Source organism: Poecilia reticulata, chromosome 20, assembly GCF_904066995.2.
Source record: "Poecilia reticulata chromosome 20, P_reticulata-male-v2, whole genome shotgun sequence".
Taxonomy (NCBI): Eukaryota; Metazoa; Chordata; class Actinopteri; order Cyprinodontiformes; family Poeciliidae; genus Poecilia; species Poecilia reticulata.
The window spans coordinates 24,820,005-24,836,627 of NC_088849.1; the positions used below are offsets into that span (position 1 = coordinate 24,820,005).

Here is a 16,623-nt window from a genome sequence, read left to right on the forward strand (position 1 = left end):
CGACTTTTGGAAAAATGTAATGTTTCAGTTTTTATGATAGAAAGCACCTTGAAATTTGCCATACAAATAAAATTGTATTGATCTTTTTCTTGATGTCGTTTAGGGACCTAAAGGGGAGTCGGTGCTGGGACCACCTGGGCCTCCGGGGATGCCTGGCCCACCTGGGGCTGCAGGCTACGGCAGACCCGGTGCCGTCGGACCTCCTGGTCCTCCAGGACCACCTGGACTACCACTAAGATACGGCTCAGGTAAAAAACCTTCTAGCAGAAGACATTATGCACTTTGAATTGCCTTGTTGCTGAAAATGTGCTATATGAATAAAATTACCTTACCTTATGCATGTGTGATGTCCTTGTTTTGTGAAATATTGTACAGAATAAAGTTTTAAAGTATTATCAGAGTTGGTGATTTTTAAATAAATAGTTTACTCTGGAAACAAATTTATTTATCTCGTTGAAATACTTATCTGGAGCAACGAAGGGTAAGAAATTAACTCAAATGTAACCAAGTCTATCTGTTAGTGTAGCTGATTATATGAAGAAAGGATTCCTTCATAATCAATGCTAACTGTTGTGATTCACCAGCGGTGGCCATTGCTGGCCCTCCTGGACCTCCGGGACCGCCTGGAGCCCCTGGGACTTCAAGTAACTCTGCCTTTGTAAGTTTATCTATCATGGCAAAATTTTTCATTCATTTTTAACATCAATCAGATGCAAAATTAAGTATTTAATTGAATACAGATGCAATAGAATCCGCTAATAGCAAAGCTAATTTTTCGTTTAGCACTTTTGCTAACTTACTTAGCTTCCTCTAAGTCAATTTTTCCAGATAACTTGCAAAGCACTAATAATTTTTGGAAGTTTTATCTATAAACTTGATTGAAGTTGTTACTGACTGTTAAGTAATCTTCAGGTAGTTGGACGTTTATGTTCATGCTCTTATTTTGAAGTGGGTGAAGACTGTTAATGTTCTCCACTTGTGATGCGGGGCTACAAAAGTTTATTTTATACCCAGAATGCATTGCTGTTGCAAGAACAGCTTAAAATCTACTGATTTCCAGCCAAGTCCTACTGTGTTAAATCAGCAACAGAGTTAGCGAAACTCCACAAGTATAAAACTTTGGAGTGAAAGGTCTGTTCCAAAGAATCACTTCCTGAACCGCAAACATTCAGGTGTGTGTACATTAACACATTTTAACCCACTGAGGGTGATATATTATATTCTATACATGCTAAGTGTTGATATGGTTCAATTTAGCATGTTAGCTTCTGCGAAATGCTATGTCGTTGCATCGTTTAGCATTACAAGGTTAGCGCTTTAGTTAGCGATGCTTACTAGCCTGCCAAATTGTAAAGTTTGGCATATTTGGATAAACTTTTGTAGATCAGATCAAAACTTTTCTGATATTAAAATGATAAAGGTTTAGACTGTATTTTATAACCATTTATGTAAATGTGGCCATTACTGTAGGCTGCTTAAATTAGGGGTTTGTAAATCGTAAAGTAGTATTTTTTTATTTTGAAATGCTGTTAATTTACCAAAATAAAATGAATCTGAATCTTTCACCGACTTGTCCAACTGTTTTTAGCTGAAAACCTTTTCAACTCGAGAGAGCATGATGCAGCAGACGTCGAGGGACGAAGAGGGAACTCTGGCTTACGTCAAAGCAACAGGAAACCTGTTTCTAAAGGTTCCCCAAGGCTGGAAGCAAATACAGGTACCAGCAAAGAGGAATGGTAAAAAAAGTTTATGTGGGTTATGTTTTAAACACTGCTATAATCCTGAAAGCACTCTTTGGTTTATTATGAAATGAAAGAAGCATTTTTGCCAAACACTTTTCTTTCTCGCTGTGAATCATCAGAGAACATTTGTGAAGGTGAACCAGCCGGTTTGAGGGAATGATTAATGTTGTGCTGCTGCTCCGGTTTATAAAAATCAATGACCTCATATGCTGTGTGTGATGAAGCATTGTGGCAGTTTGACTTTGGAAGCTTGTTGAATCGCACAATAAATGAAATGTTGGTTTTATGTTGTTCAAACGACGTCGTCCTGAACGAACATGAGCCAAACATATGATCTGTTTCTCCCCCCAGCTGGGCAGCCTCATCTACCTGTCCAATAACATCATCCCCCAAGATGAGGTACCTGCAGCACTTTTTGTTTCAGTATTAACTGCAACCTGGCGGATTAGAGCCATTGTAGATTGAAGAAAAAGGAAGAGTCAATTTTTACCAAAGAGATTAATTTCTGAAATTTTCCAATAAAATATTCTGGAGAAAATGTCCAAAAAATTCAGATGAATTTTAGAAATTTTCTAGAAAAAAAAAAACTAGAAAAGTCGAAAATTTCCTAGAAAAAACTTCTATTAATTTAAAAAATTTTCTAAAAAAATTTTCAAAAAAAAAAAAAAAAAAAAAATATATATATATATATATATATATATATATATATATATATATATATATATATATATATATTTTTTTTTTTTTTTTTTTTATATATGCGTTTCAGAAGTTGAACATTTTCATAATTTTTCTAGAAAATTTGAGACTAAATTTTCAACTTTTTAAACTCATAAATTTTCTCGTTTTTTTTTCTAACCCTTAATATTCTTCCTTTTCTTTTTCCTACGTACAATGGCCCTAATATTCTGTCTTACCAAGTGTTGTAATGTTCTTCTAAAGCCTCTTGTTAACTGTTCATTCAGCCTCGAGTTGCATATCAAGTAAGAGGAGAGACGATGCAGAGAGTCCGTTCGGTCAAAGAAAGGGTAAGATCCAGATTCAGGTTGGTTTTTTGGTCTGATTTTCTTTCCAGAACTTCTCAGAGCTGACCTTTTTTTGTTTGTTTGTTCCTCACCCATTAGCTAAACTTGGTAGCGTTGAATCAGCCGCACTCAGGGAACATGATGGGGCTGGACATGGCTGACCGGATGTGTTATGAGCAGGCCAAGGCCATGGGTTTGGCTCCCAACTACCGCGCCTTCATTTCGTCCCACAAGCAGGACCTGGTCCATGTCGTCTATCCCGGTTTCCGGGACTCGCTGCCAGTAACCAACCTCAGGGTGAGTGGGCTCTCCATGCTTCAAAGAAACGAGCAAAGCCTGAATAAACTGCATTAAATGAATATTTCCCCTCAGGGAGACGTGATGTTCAGGAACTGGCAGTCCATCTTCATCGGCAACGGCGGACCAGTGAATCCCAGGATACCCATCTACTCCTTTGATGGCCGGGATGTTTTAGCTGATCCTTTCTGGTGCGTGAACCCACATGATGGGTGTATTTAACTTCTGCCCAGCATATAAAGCGGTGATATTCTCTGTCCGATAGGCCCAAGAAGAGCATCTGGCACGGTTCCACCAGCAGGGGTCTCAGAGTCATCGACAAACACTGCGAGACGTGGCAGGCAGACGACTTCTCCGTCATGGGTCAGTCGTCCAGCCTGACCTCAGGGCTGCTGCTCGGCCAGCAGACCCGAAGCTGCTCCACCGAGTTCATCGTCCTCTGCATCGAGACCTACAAAAACTCCTAACTCGCTCAGACAAAACCCAACGTGGACGTAGTAAACATTAAAGACTCCTTGAGGACATAATTTTAGCCGTTTGTGGTTTTAAACCAACGTCATCTTTTAGTTTCCTGACTTCTGAGATCAGTGAGAGGACTGGGGGGTCGTGGCGTACTCTCTCCGAATACAAGAATCACAGAATGTCTTTATTTATTACGAAGCAAGTCGAAGATTTCCAACCTGGTGGCACATAGAGCGATGCAGGATAAAACCCAGAGGTTTGACACCATGAACAAATAAATGCAAACTCAGTCACAATGAAGTTAAACATGCAACACTGCATGGATGTAAAGTAGCACATATTCCTTCTTTTATACGTTAGATCAAAAATACAAGATCAGTGACTGAACCTGGAGGCCTACTTCTCTATTTGTTTAGAAAAAGGTTGTTTCAGGGTTTTTTCTACTTCATGGAAGACCAGACAACCAATGTTGCCACCAAAGACATTTGTGATGCACTGTACTTCTTTGTTTTTGTTTTTTTTCTAGTTCTGTTTGTTTGATGACCATTCTTTTTAGGAGTTCTCTCTTTAAAGGACTTATTTAATTTAAATCTATTGATTTATTTATGCTGTCACAGCACATAAACATTAGACATCAGACAATGTAATGTAATTTATCATGTGTTTTATTGACTCTCTCGCCTAGATTTGGTCTATTTTTGTACAATGTTCTTTAACAAGAAAAAAGTATTCGAGTGTCAATAGAAGATGATAAATTTATCAAACCATGCAATACAAATTAATGTTTGAAAGGACAAAACAAAGTGCAAATGTGAGAGCGCATGTTTTGTACAAAATACAAATATTTGTGGTTTTGGGAATAAAGCTATTTCTTTTCATAAATTGTTATGGATGTGTGTTTGAGGGGGATTCAGTGAAAAATCAGGCAGGGAAAATTTTACCTGCAGACTTTTTTAGTAAAACTAATTAGTACTGACGACTAAACGTATGGGGCTAAACCAAATCGACTGAAAATGAAACCGAAAAGGAATATTAGCATTGAGGAATATCACTGTAACTGAAAATATTGAAAACAAATTGGAACAAAAATTGATAGTGAAAAAACATGAAGTGAAACTAAATCAAGTTTTCACACTTTTTCCTCACTAACAGCTTGTTTTTCAGTGCTGCTGCTTTCAGGTTGAATTCTGACATTTTCAGCATTCCGTAATTTTAGACGTCAACGTTAAAACGTTCAGATCCAATAAAATGTTTTTACTTTTATTGGTTAATTTCATTTGAAGTTATCATTTTTATAATTATATATATATGAAATCAATAAAATTTTAGTTTTTGTTTCATTTAAATTTTTTTTCAAGTTCAAGTTTTTCAAATTTTTTTACAGTTTACATAAAATGACTTTTTTTTAAAGTAAAATTAGCTTAATTTTTTTTCTACAAACAGAAAAAAAAAAGATTATTTAGATGGAAAATAGTATCCAATGTGAACTCTAAACATTGAATACATTTATTGAAGAACTGGCTTAAGGAAAACAAATTATTTGTTTACTTGTAGGCCAGGTGTTTTTGTTCACACGGTTTTATTTTTGAAAATCCAGAATCAAACATCTGCGCTTTTATTCTGAAAGCCAAAAGCGGAAGGGAGAATGATTTTATCAACAACTAGTTCCTCGCTGGGCGCTGTGACATGTTCTACAAAAATGTTTACTTTACTTCTTTTTATTTCGCTTATTAGTCTCCCAATTTGTTCATCAGCTGACAGAAATGACGAACCCATAATCGGTGAGTTTATTACTGTGTAAAGTTACAGTTTCCGGTTATTAAAACCGCGCAGCAGCTACCTGCGGAGTTTAAACGTCGAGTCGTGTCTGTAAACGTTCGTCTCTTGCTGTAGGTGTTCTGGCTCAGGAGGTCTACCCCCCGAAACCGAACCAGACGGCCTACATCGCTGCCTCCTATGTGAAGTTTGTGGAGGCTGCTGGAGCCAGAGTTGTACCCGTCATGTGAGCTGTTGTTATCTGGACGCTTCTTTCGGCCATTTTAGCGGTGATAAACACCGGTATGAACTTAAATATCCTCTGGTTACAGGATTAACAAGACACTGGAGGAATACAAGACTCTGTTCAGCTCTATTAATGGGTAAAATATAATTATATGAAGCATATTGGCTGCTGTTTTTAATTTGTTGCTGACATATTTGACAGTTTACATTATAAACCTATTTTTTCAAGCTTTTAATAGCTATAGTCACCTGTACGGCAAGTCAGTTTATCATATAATTAGAAGCAGTGGCTCTCAGCAGTGCCAGTCCAAGGCAAAATAAAAGCTTTGAGAAATCAAACCATCAGAGGAAAAAACCTTCATATAAAGTATGATTTAAAGCAATTTTACTATATAAAACAGTGATAAATCATCTTCATTGTTTTATTGTTACCATATTTACTAGGCTTGTCACAATAACAAATTTTGCAGCACAAATTATTGTAATAAATATTGTTTTTAAACCATTGTCAAGCATTACAATGCTTGACAATGAATTTAATTTAGTGAGGAACCCTGAACTTTAGATCTGGAAGCTTTTTAAATATCAAAAATAAAAACCACTTACAACTGAAATCATAAATACAATTTATTATGTCTTTGTAAACAAAATTGACCAAAACAAAATAGCCAGCTCATTTTAATGTATCATGTCATTAATTGCCTAATCACAACAAACTTAATTACCATCACAAAAGAAATTAATCTTTTGTATCTGGGTTCAGTTTATTCACAAATAAATCTCAGGAATTATCCTGATTCCACCAAACTGTATTTTAAGTCTGTTAGTGGCGGTGGTGGTTTTTACAGGAAGTGGGCCCCCATGCATCTCTGGGTCAGCCCTGGGCCCTTGAAATGTATTGAACACCTCTGTAGGAAAATTAGACCAGAGACAGAAAAGGTGACAACTAATTATGAAGTTTCTTTCCCTTGAGAAAGTTATGAAAACTGATTTAAATTGGCACCCAACTGGGAAATTTATAATGAGCCCATCCATCCATCCATCCATCCATCCATCCATCCATCCATTTTCTTCCGCTTATCCGGGGTCGGGTCTCGGGGGCAGCAGCTTCAGAAGGGAGGCCCAGACTTCCCTCCCCAGCCACTTCTCACCACCTCACCAGGGAGGCGTCCAGGAGGCATCCTGACCAGATGCCCGAGCCTCAACTGGCTCCTCTCGACATGGAGGAGCAGCGGCTCTACTCTGAGTCCCTCCCGGATGACCGAGCTTCTCTCTCTAAGGGAGAGCCCAGCCACCCTGCGGAGGAGGAAACCCATTTCGGCCGCTTGTACCCGTGATCTCGTTCTTTCGGTCATGACCCAAAGCTCATGACCATAGATGAGGGTGGGAACGTAGATCGACCGGTAAATCGAAAGCTTCGCTTTTTGGCTCAGCTCTCTCTTCACCACGACGGACCGGTACAACGCCCGCTTCACGGCAGACGCTGCCCCAATCCGCCTGTCGATCTCCCGCTCCCTTCTTCCCTCATTCGTGAACAAGATCCCCAGATACTTAAACTCCTCCACTTGAGGCAGGACGACCCCCCTGACCCGGAGAAGGCACTCTACCCTTTTCCGGCTCAACACCATGGCCTCTGTTTTAATTTTTCCAGCTCTATTTTCAGGTTTTGATTGTGTTTGTGTGTTTAATGCGTGGCAGGATCCTGTATCCAGGCGGCGGAGTCAGCATCATCTCATCCGGCTACCAAAGAACTGCCAAACTCTTCTACGATCTGGCCATAGAGGTGAAAGGTCAACCTGCTGGTAGCTGTGTTTAGTGTGTGGATGGAACAGGCTGTTTTTACAGTGTTTGGTGCTCCAGGCGAACAAGAGGGGCGACTATTTCCCGGTGTGGGGCACCTGCCTGGGGTTTGAACAGCTCATGTATTTGACGAGTGAAAAGAGTCAGCTGTCGCACACCAACACCAGCGGCGTCGCTTTGCCACTGAACTTCACTCCAGGTGCGTCTACCTGTTAAATATCAGGGTCGTTTGTTTAATATCAGTTGCTAAACCGTTTATTACATGAAGTTATAAGATGATGGTTAAGCTGATGACGGGTTGTTTGCTCTCCAGAGGCCACAGGCAGCAGGATGTTCGAGGCCTTCCCTCCTGACCTCATGTCGGCTCTGTCCGCCGAGCCGCTGACTGAAAACTCCCACCAGTGGAGCCTCGGCTCGCTGGTACCGACCCACTGGAGGGACCTGAGGGGGAAACGTTTCAGGGATCTGAGGAGGGAACAGGAGGATGGACACAACCATCCATCTGTTCATCTCTTCAGACATCCTTCTGTTCATCTGTCTTCATCCATCCATCTGTTCATTCATCCATCTGCTCATCTCTTCAGACATCCTTCTGTTCATCTGTCCATCCATCTGTTCATCCATCCATCTGTTCATCCATCCATCTGTTCATCCATCCATCTGTTCATCCATCCATCTGTTCATACATCCAACTGTCCATCCATCTGTTCATCCGTTCATACATTCATCCATCCATCTGTTCATCCATCCATCCAACTGTCCATCCATCCATCTGTTCATCCATCCATTCATCCATCCGTTCATCCATCCATCCATCTGTTCATCTGTTTCCATCTGTTCATCTGTTCATCCATCTGTTCATCCATCCATTCATCCATCCATCTGTTCATCCATCCATCTGTTCATCCATTCATACATCTGTTCATCCGTTCGTTCATCCATCCATCCATCCATCCATTCATCCATCCTTCAGCTTTAGTTTTTGTAAATTGCTGACCGTCTATAACAGACCTACAGTCTGTACCTGTAGACCTAACCGAGACGTAGAGCCCTGAAAATAAACCTTCAGTCTTTAACCAATCAGTTTGTCTCGTTTCCTGTTCCAGACGTACAACACAGACGAGGACCTGAAGAGTTTCTACAAAGTCCTGTCGACAAACACAGACGGAAACACCGAGTTTGTGTCGACGGTGGAAGGTGACTGAAACGGCCTCAGTGACGCGGCGCAACGGGACGGTTGTCATGACGACTGCCGCTTTCTTACCCTCTGTGCAGCTTACCGTTTCCCCGTTTATGGGACGCAGTGGCATCCAGAGAAAAACGCCTTCGAGTGGTCCAGACCTTACATTCCTCACTCTCCATCGGCGGTCAGGACGACCTTCTACACGGCCCACTTCTTTGTGAGCGAAGGTCAGGAAGCACGGCAGGTTTTTAGTCCTAATGCTGAGTATTTGCTTGCGACTTAAACTCTGATCTGTTAATCTCTCTCCGTAGCGAGGAAGAACTTTCACAGGTTTCAGTCTGAGGAGGAGGAGAGCAAAGCGCTGATATACAACTATAATCCTGTTTACACTGGAAACGCCTTCGAGCAAATTTATTTCTTCTGAGATTCCTCTTCACAAAGCTGTTCTGCCTTCATATGGACGATAGTTTTAGTTTTCCAATTATCTGAAAATGTTTTGCACTGGAAATCGACTGAAGCTTCTTGAGTTTTTCTGTTAATTTTTTTTGCTAATTTCTTGATGGTTTGAGACACTAAGTTGAATTTCTCTGGCAGCTTTGACTTTAACTCCAACTGGATCCGAGTATTGAATCAGAAACTGCTTATTTATACAATGAATGTAAAACATTGAATGTAATAAATAAGATGCTGTTTATTTTTTCTCAATTTGCAGCAGATGCTTTTGATTTGTCATTTTTCTTTTTCTAGCGCCAAAGTATCTGGTTTTAGGGCTGAAACGATTCCTCGAGTGATTCGAGTACCTCGATTATTAAAATTCCTCGAGGAAAATGTTCCTGCCTCGAAGCTTCGTTAATTTATGTTTTATCATTTAGCGCACCGTGTTTCAGCCGGAACATTATTTGCGTTGCGCGGAGCTCTGACTTCCGCCTCTGAGTTGTTGACGGAAGCTACGTGTTAGCGGCATATCGTCCAATCTTCAATTTTACTGATTGGTGATAATTCCGGGTATTCATCGTTTTTTGTGGGACCAATAAACATCCTTAAAATGACTGGCGCGATGCCGGGAGTTCGGCAGCCTTTCTGCTCCGGAGCTGCTGGTTGAACGGCGGGAAGAAGCTGAGGAGGATTTCTACAGGTGAGCGGAGAGACTGAACACGGCGGGCGGCTGAGGGTTGATGCTTACAGGGTAAGAGCAGCTTTACGGACGAACCGCACAATAAACTTATATCATCCCGGTCTGAACAAACGGGAGGCGGAACATGGCTGGTAGATGAGTTTCTGAACGGAGGAGCCGTAAATATCCCGTATTGCTCCCCTGGTCTACAAAAAAGTAACTGGTAGGGAAGCTCAAATGTGGAAAAAATAGACTGATGTTGATATCCGATAGTAACACTGGTGTTATGGAAGATTTACCAATATTTTATTTCATAATTGTTTTTATCCGATTAATCGTAAGAAAAATCTATAGATTACTCGATTACTAAAATAATCGTTTACAACAGCCCTATCTGGTTTTCTAAAGGATTGACCTCATGTGGTTTTACTCACACAGCTTTATGTTGACCTGTCTCATATGCAAATAATTGCATTGAAATTAACTTAATCCTCAATAATCCTTAATCAGCATATTTCTACTCAAGCAAAAAGTAGTTTTGTATTGTGGAAACTCCTGTGAAGAGGAAAGATCAAAAAACATTGATAAAATATCTACTTTTTTATTCTAACACTTACTTTCATGCCACAATCTGCCAATGACATCCCTGTATGCTTTGGATAACAAAGTTGAACATCTTGAAAAAAGTCCTCCATGTGTAGAAAGAAAGTTTGTTTCCATTGGCCATTTATAAAGTCGCTTCCAGCTCAATTCAACGACAGGAGAACAAAAATGAACAACCGAATGTAACGTCCAAAGTATGTTATGCACTAATAACACTCAGGTAACACTGTTTTTCTTCCTCTTCTTCTCAGAATAAAATATTAGAACATTTACACATCGAGCTAACGAGACCGTGATCTCAATCACAATACTACTGCAAATATACTTTATGCAGTTCTGTAAAAAAAAACATTCAGGATGTCAAAATTTACGATGGCGAACTGAGAAATGACGGATAACGTGGCAAACACGTCGGAACGAGAACCGGAGGGAGTGCAACATGAGACAATATGAATAAACTTGTGCCTGGATATATTCATTTCAGTGATCACTTTGCCTGGTCTGCAGATGCAACGTGAAATTTATGTGTAATCTGGTGTTTACTGTTCCATGAAAATAATCCCAAATTCGTTCATTTCACTCATAAAAAATAACATTTCTCGTTTTAAAAGCCATTCCCAAAAATATTTTTTTTCTGTGTCAAATGCATTGAAATTAACTTAATTTGGATATTTTAGAGAATCATAGATTAGATGTCAGCCAAGTTAAACGGCTAATGTGAGAAAAAAAAATACAAATACTATTAAAATAAATAATAATGTTACATTTAGCATTAGAAATGCTATTAAAGGACATTAAGTTTTTGTGCAAAGTAAAACAAGCACCACGCTAAACATTAGCACAAAAAATCTAAACGGTATAAGATCCAGAAGCTTCGCTTTGCTCTGCTTTCAGTTTTAAAAACTGATGTCAGTTTTTAAAAAGTAGTAGTTGGAAAGCAAATAAATTTAACGCTGAAAACCACCCAGATAAGATCTGGAGTATTCATCCTGATGTGGTTTCATTCAGAAGGGGATAAAATAAATATTTTCTGAAAGAAATAAGCGACTTTTTCTAAAAAAACAAAAACGAAGTGAACAATAGATGAAAAAAGGCCTTTTTATAATAATTTATATGTTTATACCCTTGCTGGGAGGCTTCTATGTTTGTCTAAACTCCAGTAATTAATGCTTTCCAGGCTTAAAACGATTAAATCACTTACTAAAGTAAGATACTGTGGCAACGTGTTGAAGGTCTGAACCACTATCTTGGCTTTTTTGTATTAGATCAATTTTATCTTCATGTTTTCTGATAAAGTAAGGCACCGTGAATAAATCAAGAAAATGCTTTTGTTGGAGGAAACCAAAACGGAACGATGTCAAAATGTACAACCTAAACAAAATGGCTCATTTCTTCCCCCGTAAAACTCGTCCCAGCACGACTGAAACGGACCTGAAACGTCGTTGAGGCAAATAAAAGATGAGCATTTGTGTGCTATTTTACAGACTGTTAACAACAGAGACAACCACAGTCCATGAAAAGTTCATCACAACTTTAAAAATAGTAACGCTCCCTGTATCCACGCAGTTCCTGACGAACTCTGCCGATCGGCGCCAGGGTTCTGAATTTCATTTATGTACAAGCCCATGTAGGTCGTGTGCTAGAACGTTTCTTCTCCTCACAGCCTGAGAGTCAGTGTGCAGGCTGAAGCTTTCTCCCCGTTGCTTTTTAAGACGTCCATCCTGCTGTAAAGGAGACCGTTTCTGGACTTCCTGTAGGTCATCAGGCCTTTGGAAATCCACCGGATGAACAGGGCAGGACGGATCCGTCGTCTGCTGGACGGACGGCGTGGTAGACACAGCGAGTTCAACCGAAACACACGGAGGATGAGGGTTGCATAATGGACAACTTGGTCTCTCTTGGGCACGGATACAACACGGAGGGAATGTCGGACCAAATGGAGTGGATGAGAAAAGAGGAACGGCAGCCTGTCCGAGAAAATCTAACCCTCGTCTTCAACCTCCTCTTCCAAATCCTCCTCAAACAGGCTTTCTGGTAGCCTGAAGCATTCCTCGAAGAAATTCACCAGGGACTGACTCAGGTGCTGCCGTGTCGCGTCGCTGTGGATGAAGTGGCCCTCGTCTGGGTAGATCTGACAGGAGCGGAGCGAAAAAACCTCAACGTCAGCTGAATATTTATTTATTTCAAACAGGTTTAAAAGAAAAATAGATGATACATTTCTCCGATTTTACTTTTTATAGGTAAATGAGTAAAATTAACATTTTTCTTTTATTCTATGAACGACTAACAACATGTCTGACATTTCAAGAAAAACTGAGAAACGGTCAAAATAACAAAGAAAACAAGTTCATATTAATTTAGAAACAACAAACTCAGGAAGAGCTCAGGAATCAGCATTTGGTGGAAAAACCGATGGGGCTCAGTGCAGTGAGCTCTTCATTTTTTACAGAGTTGTATTTACATTCATCTCAGGTGGACGTCTTGGTGAAAGCTGTAATTCTCTACTTGTGAAAGTAAATCTGCTGAGCCTGAAAAAACAAAAGTTTGAGCACAAGTTGATCAAAAGAGAACCAATAACTGGTCCTTGTGGAACTCCTTCAGATATTTGTCTGATTTTAATTAGCCAATTAGACACTGAAAACATTTATATAAACTTACAAAATGTTCAAGGGGAGCAAGAATAGAAAGTTTCAGGCTATTTGTAAAATTATTTATAATTTCTGCATTTGATTTTTTTCCATAATGAGTTTTCTGACCCAAAGGGAAATGACCCTGGTTGTCATCCCTCTTTTTTCAGAGTTGAAAAGTGAAATCAAGAGTCAACTAGTATTTTTTGTTAGTTTTTATTGGAACTGGAAAAAAAATCTGGTGTAAAAGCCCAGATGTCTGTGAGCCGTGATAATTACTCTGCCTCAGCTCTGAGATGGATGAATTAAAGACATGGGGTCCATTTGCAGGGATCAGAAACCTCCCAAAGGCTGACAGATTTCACCAAATTAGGAATGAAACGACATACCTGCAAGGTGTAGTTGGCCTTTTCACTAATGAGCTGGGAAATGAATTTCGCTGTGTGTTGGAAGTGAACTTTTTCTGAGGACACGGAGACAAAAATGTCACTGATGTTTCTTTATAACATAAGAGAAACGAGAACTTTGACCTGCAGTTGTACCATCAGCTGTCGGGTGAACGATGAGGAACTTCTTCTCCATGAACCGAGACGCTCGGTGGGCTAGATTTGCCATCTAAGACCAGAAACGGGACGGAGTTGATGCTTTTAGAGAGAGCCACAGAAAAACAGGAGGAGTCTTGAAATGAAGTCCTACCGTGTACGCTCTGGGATCCGGTTTAGGCAGACCCAGATATCGTTCAGAAAAAGCAGAGGCTGGGAAAAAAAGCATGAGAAATGTGAAATAAAACCAAACAATGCAAAGAAAAGTGGTCTGGATTTGCACTGACTGCTTAATGGGGGCGACAAAAAACTATCCTGGACTATAAAAACACAAAGTCTGACCAAGTAGTTTGGTCTAGTTTCTATTGCAAGAACCTTAGTGCACATAAAATAAGACAAAACCAGCTTACACATAACTTTCCAGTTAGATATAAGAGTCAATAATTCTTGAATACTGGTGCTGGTTCTATTTGGAAATATAAAACTGCCAGCCTGTTTTTTTGTTTTTTTAAATCAACTCATCCAATGAACAGTTCAAATACGGAAAAGCATAAAACTGATGACGTGTGTTTGTGTAAACCTCCTTTTCCTTTGTTGCACCAAATCAAAGTGAGAAAAATGGCCCAGCTTCTCCCCAACTTTCAGTTTCTCGACTGCATTTCTATATTCCTGCAGCAGAAACAACCATCGCTCTCCTGATACACATCTCATTCTACACCTCACACCTTTATATTCCTCAGATGGATGAGGTGAGGTGGTGTATGATTGGGTTCTGCGTGCAGCTGCTCCAACACACCCGCTCCAGATTCCCAGGAAGGGGGTAAAGGTGCCAGAGATGCTATCTGTCTTTATTTCACCTCCCAGAACATTCTGACGGCTCCGCCGAGCTCCTTCCACACGTGCAGCCGAGACGGAAACATTTTGCATTTCAGAGCGCAGATAAAAACGAAAGGAACGGAGGGCTTACCGTATAACTCAAAGTCGGTGATGGGTGAGAGGACAGCGCCGCATTTTATTGGAGACTCCTCGCCGCTGAGCAACAGGCTGGTCACGTAGCCGCCGTACACCTGAGGAGCGACGACTGTTATCACACACAATGCAGCAAGAGCAGCAAATACAAGAGCCGAGGCGACGCTGAAGTGAATTCTGGGTTTTCGGCGCCGCAGTCTGTTTGGTTCTGAGCACCAATATGTGCTTAAGCAGCGAAGCAGTTGGCTGGTGAAAGCATCGCCCCGACGGGCTTTTCCAATCACCTTCAGCTATTCTCTGAAGAATCTAATTATTTCTTCTTTTCTCTCAAGATGGAACTTTTACAAACGGAATCACATCAACCAAGAGGTGTCAAACAAAAGGCCCGGGGGCCAAACCCGGCCCGCCGAGGCTTTTTATGTGGCCCTCTAGACTTATGCATAAATACAAACCTTCAAGATAACCGTTGTGTGCTTAAATATTGTTTTACTAATTAAAGGGGTTTATCTGTTTACTACCAAATCTAATTAAGCAACACTTTCGGTTTTACTACGATTATGGAAATTCACACAAACATCAACAAATCGTAGCATTTTTTTTAACCAATGCGTAATTATGTTTACTGAAAACTTTCCAGAAAAATGATCAAAAACGTTGGCAACTCCCACCTGCAGGTGGCAGTGTGGTTTACTTCTCCACTTTAGTCTGTGATCAATTATTTGCGAGTAATAAAAAGTCACATTTACCATCATTCAACAGCACAAACACTGAAAAATTCCTTACAAATGCTGTTAAATTAGCAACTTATGGCAAAACATTACAAAATAGGTCAACAGTTGAGAGCTTAAATATTATTATATTAATCAAATTAAAGTGGTTTTATCCGTTTACTGCCAAATTACATCAGTCAATTCTTCCAGTTTCATTATGATTGTGGAAATTCACACAAAAATCAACAAATTGAGCCTTTTTTTAAATGTGTCAATGAATAATCTTAAACTTATTTCACCATTTAAATGCTTGAAATCCACATCTGATGGTAAAACATGTAAGGCAGCAAACAGACAAAAAGCTTAGTTCACAGGCAACATGCTGCCTTTTTCAACATTTACCAGATTTCAGTTTGGAATTAAAATCTGAACCAGATTCAGTTTTAATCTAGTTTTTGCACTTGGATGGATAAAGGCACTGTTGTTTTGTTTTGGTCCAGAAATCGCAGCTCGACTTACAAAAACAGAAATCCAACAAGATGCGTTCAGGAGCAGAACGGAGCCAGGCTCGCCTTACCTGTCCGAAGGCGCCGACTCTGGACTGGTCCACATACGGCTCTTTCAGAATAAAACTGAGGGGAAAAGTCACTATTAGTATGGTGTGCAATAAAAGTCTGTAAATAAAACCTTAAATTGACGCATAAATTTCCATTTATACTTTAAATTTTGCTGGATTGATGCATCAAAGATAACAGGAAAAAAAACAACATATTTTATGCAAAGCAACATCTCAGTTCAGTCCAATTAAACTAGAATATTTTCTCTTTTCTTTGCTCAGATAAAATGCAGCAGGTTCTGAATCCGGCCCAGTAACGCTGAGAAGAGGCTCGTACTCCAGAGCGTCCTTCTGGTCCTGCTCCTCGAACACGCCCAGCTTCTTATGGATCCGGTGCAGGACGTTGGTGCCCTGGAAGCCGCTGCCCCGCCCGTCGCAGCGCACCACGATGGCGCCGAAGCTGCTCACCAGAACCGTGGCCCAGTCCAACACAAAGCGCTCCGACACCGTCTGGCCGCCAGGCGTCCCGTCACTGCACCAAAGAGTGAACATCATCAGCTGATGATAGCAGGAGTATTTTGTTTATGTCACAGATACGTACACAAGCAGGAGGAGCGGATAGTGTGACGTATCCATGAAGCCGGCAGGTTTCAGGATCTTTAAAGACAAAACTGAAATCCAGAGGAACACAACTGTTTATAAAGCTTCATCAAAGTTACAAATATACAGCAGCAACATTTACTGGCACCCACGTAACTCTACTTCTATCCAGAATTTTCCCAGTTTATTTTACATTTCACTCTGTATTCAAGCTGCCTGTTCTGATGCAGAGGAACGTATCTGAGACTCTGACATACTGTAGTCGTCCATGTTGATCTCCCTGTACTCCACTGTGGGGATCTGCATGGAGTCCAGAGTCAGCCGGAGGTTCTCGTTGCTCTCCAGTTTAGAAACCTCTGAAATACCTGCACACAGCCAACCATCAGAGGGAT

General features: G+C 40.4%; 3 protein-coding genes across 11 annotated transcripts in view; 2 read left to right on the forward strand and 1 right to left on the reverse strand.

Annotated features, from left to right (window-relative positions):
• The window catches only part of LOC103456685 (uncharacterized), a 70,288-nt gene extending 65,880 nt beyond the window's left edge, over nt 1-4,408 (forward strand). For all 3 annotated transcript variants that reach the window (XM_008396396.3, XM_008396395.3, XM_017302015.2), the window contains 8 exons: nt 104-248; nt 585-658; nt 1,589-1,717; nt 2,094-2,141; nt 2,708-2,770; nt 2,867-3,064; nt 3,140-3,255; nt 3,330-4,408. In XM_008396396.3, coding sequence (XP_008394618.2) covers nt 104-248; nt 585-658; nt 1,589-1,717; nt 2,094-2,141; nt 2,708-2,770; nt 2,867-3,064; nt 3,140-3,255; nt 3,330-3,531 — 975 coding nt within the window. In that variant the 3' untranslated portion in view covers nt 3,532-4,408. The remainder of the gene's footprint in view (nt 1-103; nt 249-584; nt 659-1,588; nt 1,718-2,093; nt 2,142-2,707; nt 2,771-2,866; nt 3,065-3,139; nt 3,256-3,329) is intronic.
• Nucleotides 4,409-5,139: 731 nt separating this feature from the next.
• ggh (gamma-glutamyl hydrolase (conjugase, folylpolygammaglutamyl hydrolase)) lies at nt 5,140-9,215 on the forward strand. 2 transcript variants are annotated; one of them, XM_081601540.1, is made up of 9 exons: nt 5,146-5,307; nt 5,420-5,528; nt 5,614-5,664; nt 7,226-7,310; nt 7,388-7,526; nt 7,641-7,747; nt 8,434-8,524; nt 8,603-8,737; nt 8,822-9,215. In XM_081601540.1, the coding sequence occupies exons 1-9, from the start codon at nt 5,172-5,174 to the stop codon at nt 8,932-8,934; spliced, it is 966 nt and encodes a 321-aa protein (XP_081457666.1). In that variant the 5' UTR covers nt 5,146-5,171; the 3' UTR covers nt 8,935-9,215. The 2 variants fall into 2 exon arrangements, with proteins under 2 accessions (XP_081457665.1, XP_081457666.1); XM_081601539.1 differs by lacking the exons at nt 8,434-8,524; nt 8,603-8,737; nt 8,822-9,215 and having other exon boundaries at nt 5,140-5,307; nt 7,641-8,403.
• Nucleotides 9,216-10,209: 994 nt separating this feature from the next.
• The window catches only part of dpp6a (dipeptidyl-peptidase 6a), a 310,510-nt gene continuing 304,096 nt past the window's right edge, over nt 10,210-16,623 (reverse strand). For all 6 annotated transcript variants that reach the window (XM_008396391.3, XM_008396394.3, XM_008396392.3 and 3 more), the window contains 9 exons: nt 16,489-16,596; nt 16,233-16,302; nt 15,969-16,163; nt 15,653-15,707; nt 14,364-14,463; nt 13,551-13,609; nt 13,397-13,469; nt 13,244-13,317; nt 10,210-12,358 (listed from right to left, as the gene is read on the reverse strand). In XM_008396391.3, the coding sequence (XP_008394613.1) occupies nt 12,209-12,358; nt 13,244-13,317; nt 13,397-13,469; nt 13,551-13,609; nt 14,364-14,463; nt 15,653-15,707; nt 15,969-16,163; nt 16,233-16,302; nt 16,489-16,596 (884 nt within the window). In that variant the 3' untranslated portion in view covers nt 10,210-12,208. The remainder of the gene's footprint in view (nt 12,359-13,243; nt 13,318-13,396; nt 13,470-13,550; nt 13,610-14,363; nt 14,464-15,652; nt 15,708-15,968; nt 16,164-16,232; nt 16,303-16,488; nt 16,597-16,623) is intronic.

Bases quoted from the DNA above. Each gene is read 5' to 3' on its own strand.
- ggh (XM_081601539.1), top strand. From the start codon at position 5,172: ATGATTTTATCAACAACTAGTTCCTCGCTGGGCGCTGTGACATGTTCT. The intron at 5,308-5,419 runs GTGAGTTTATTA...CTCTTGCTGTAG, and splicing joins AAATGACGAACCCATAATCG to GTGTTCTGGCTCAGGAGGTC. The intron at 5,665-7,225 runs GTAAAATATAAT...AATGCGTGGCAG, and splicing joins CTGTTCAGCTCTATTAATGG to GATCCTGTATCCAGGCGGCG.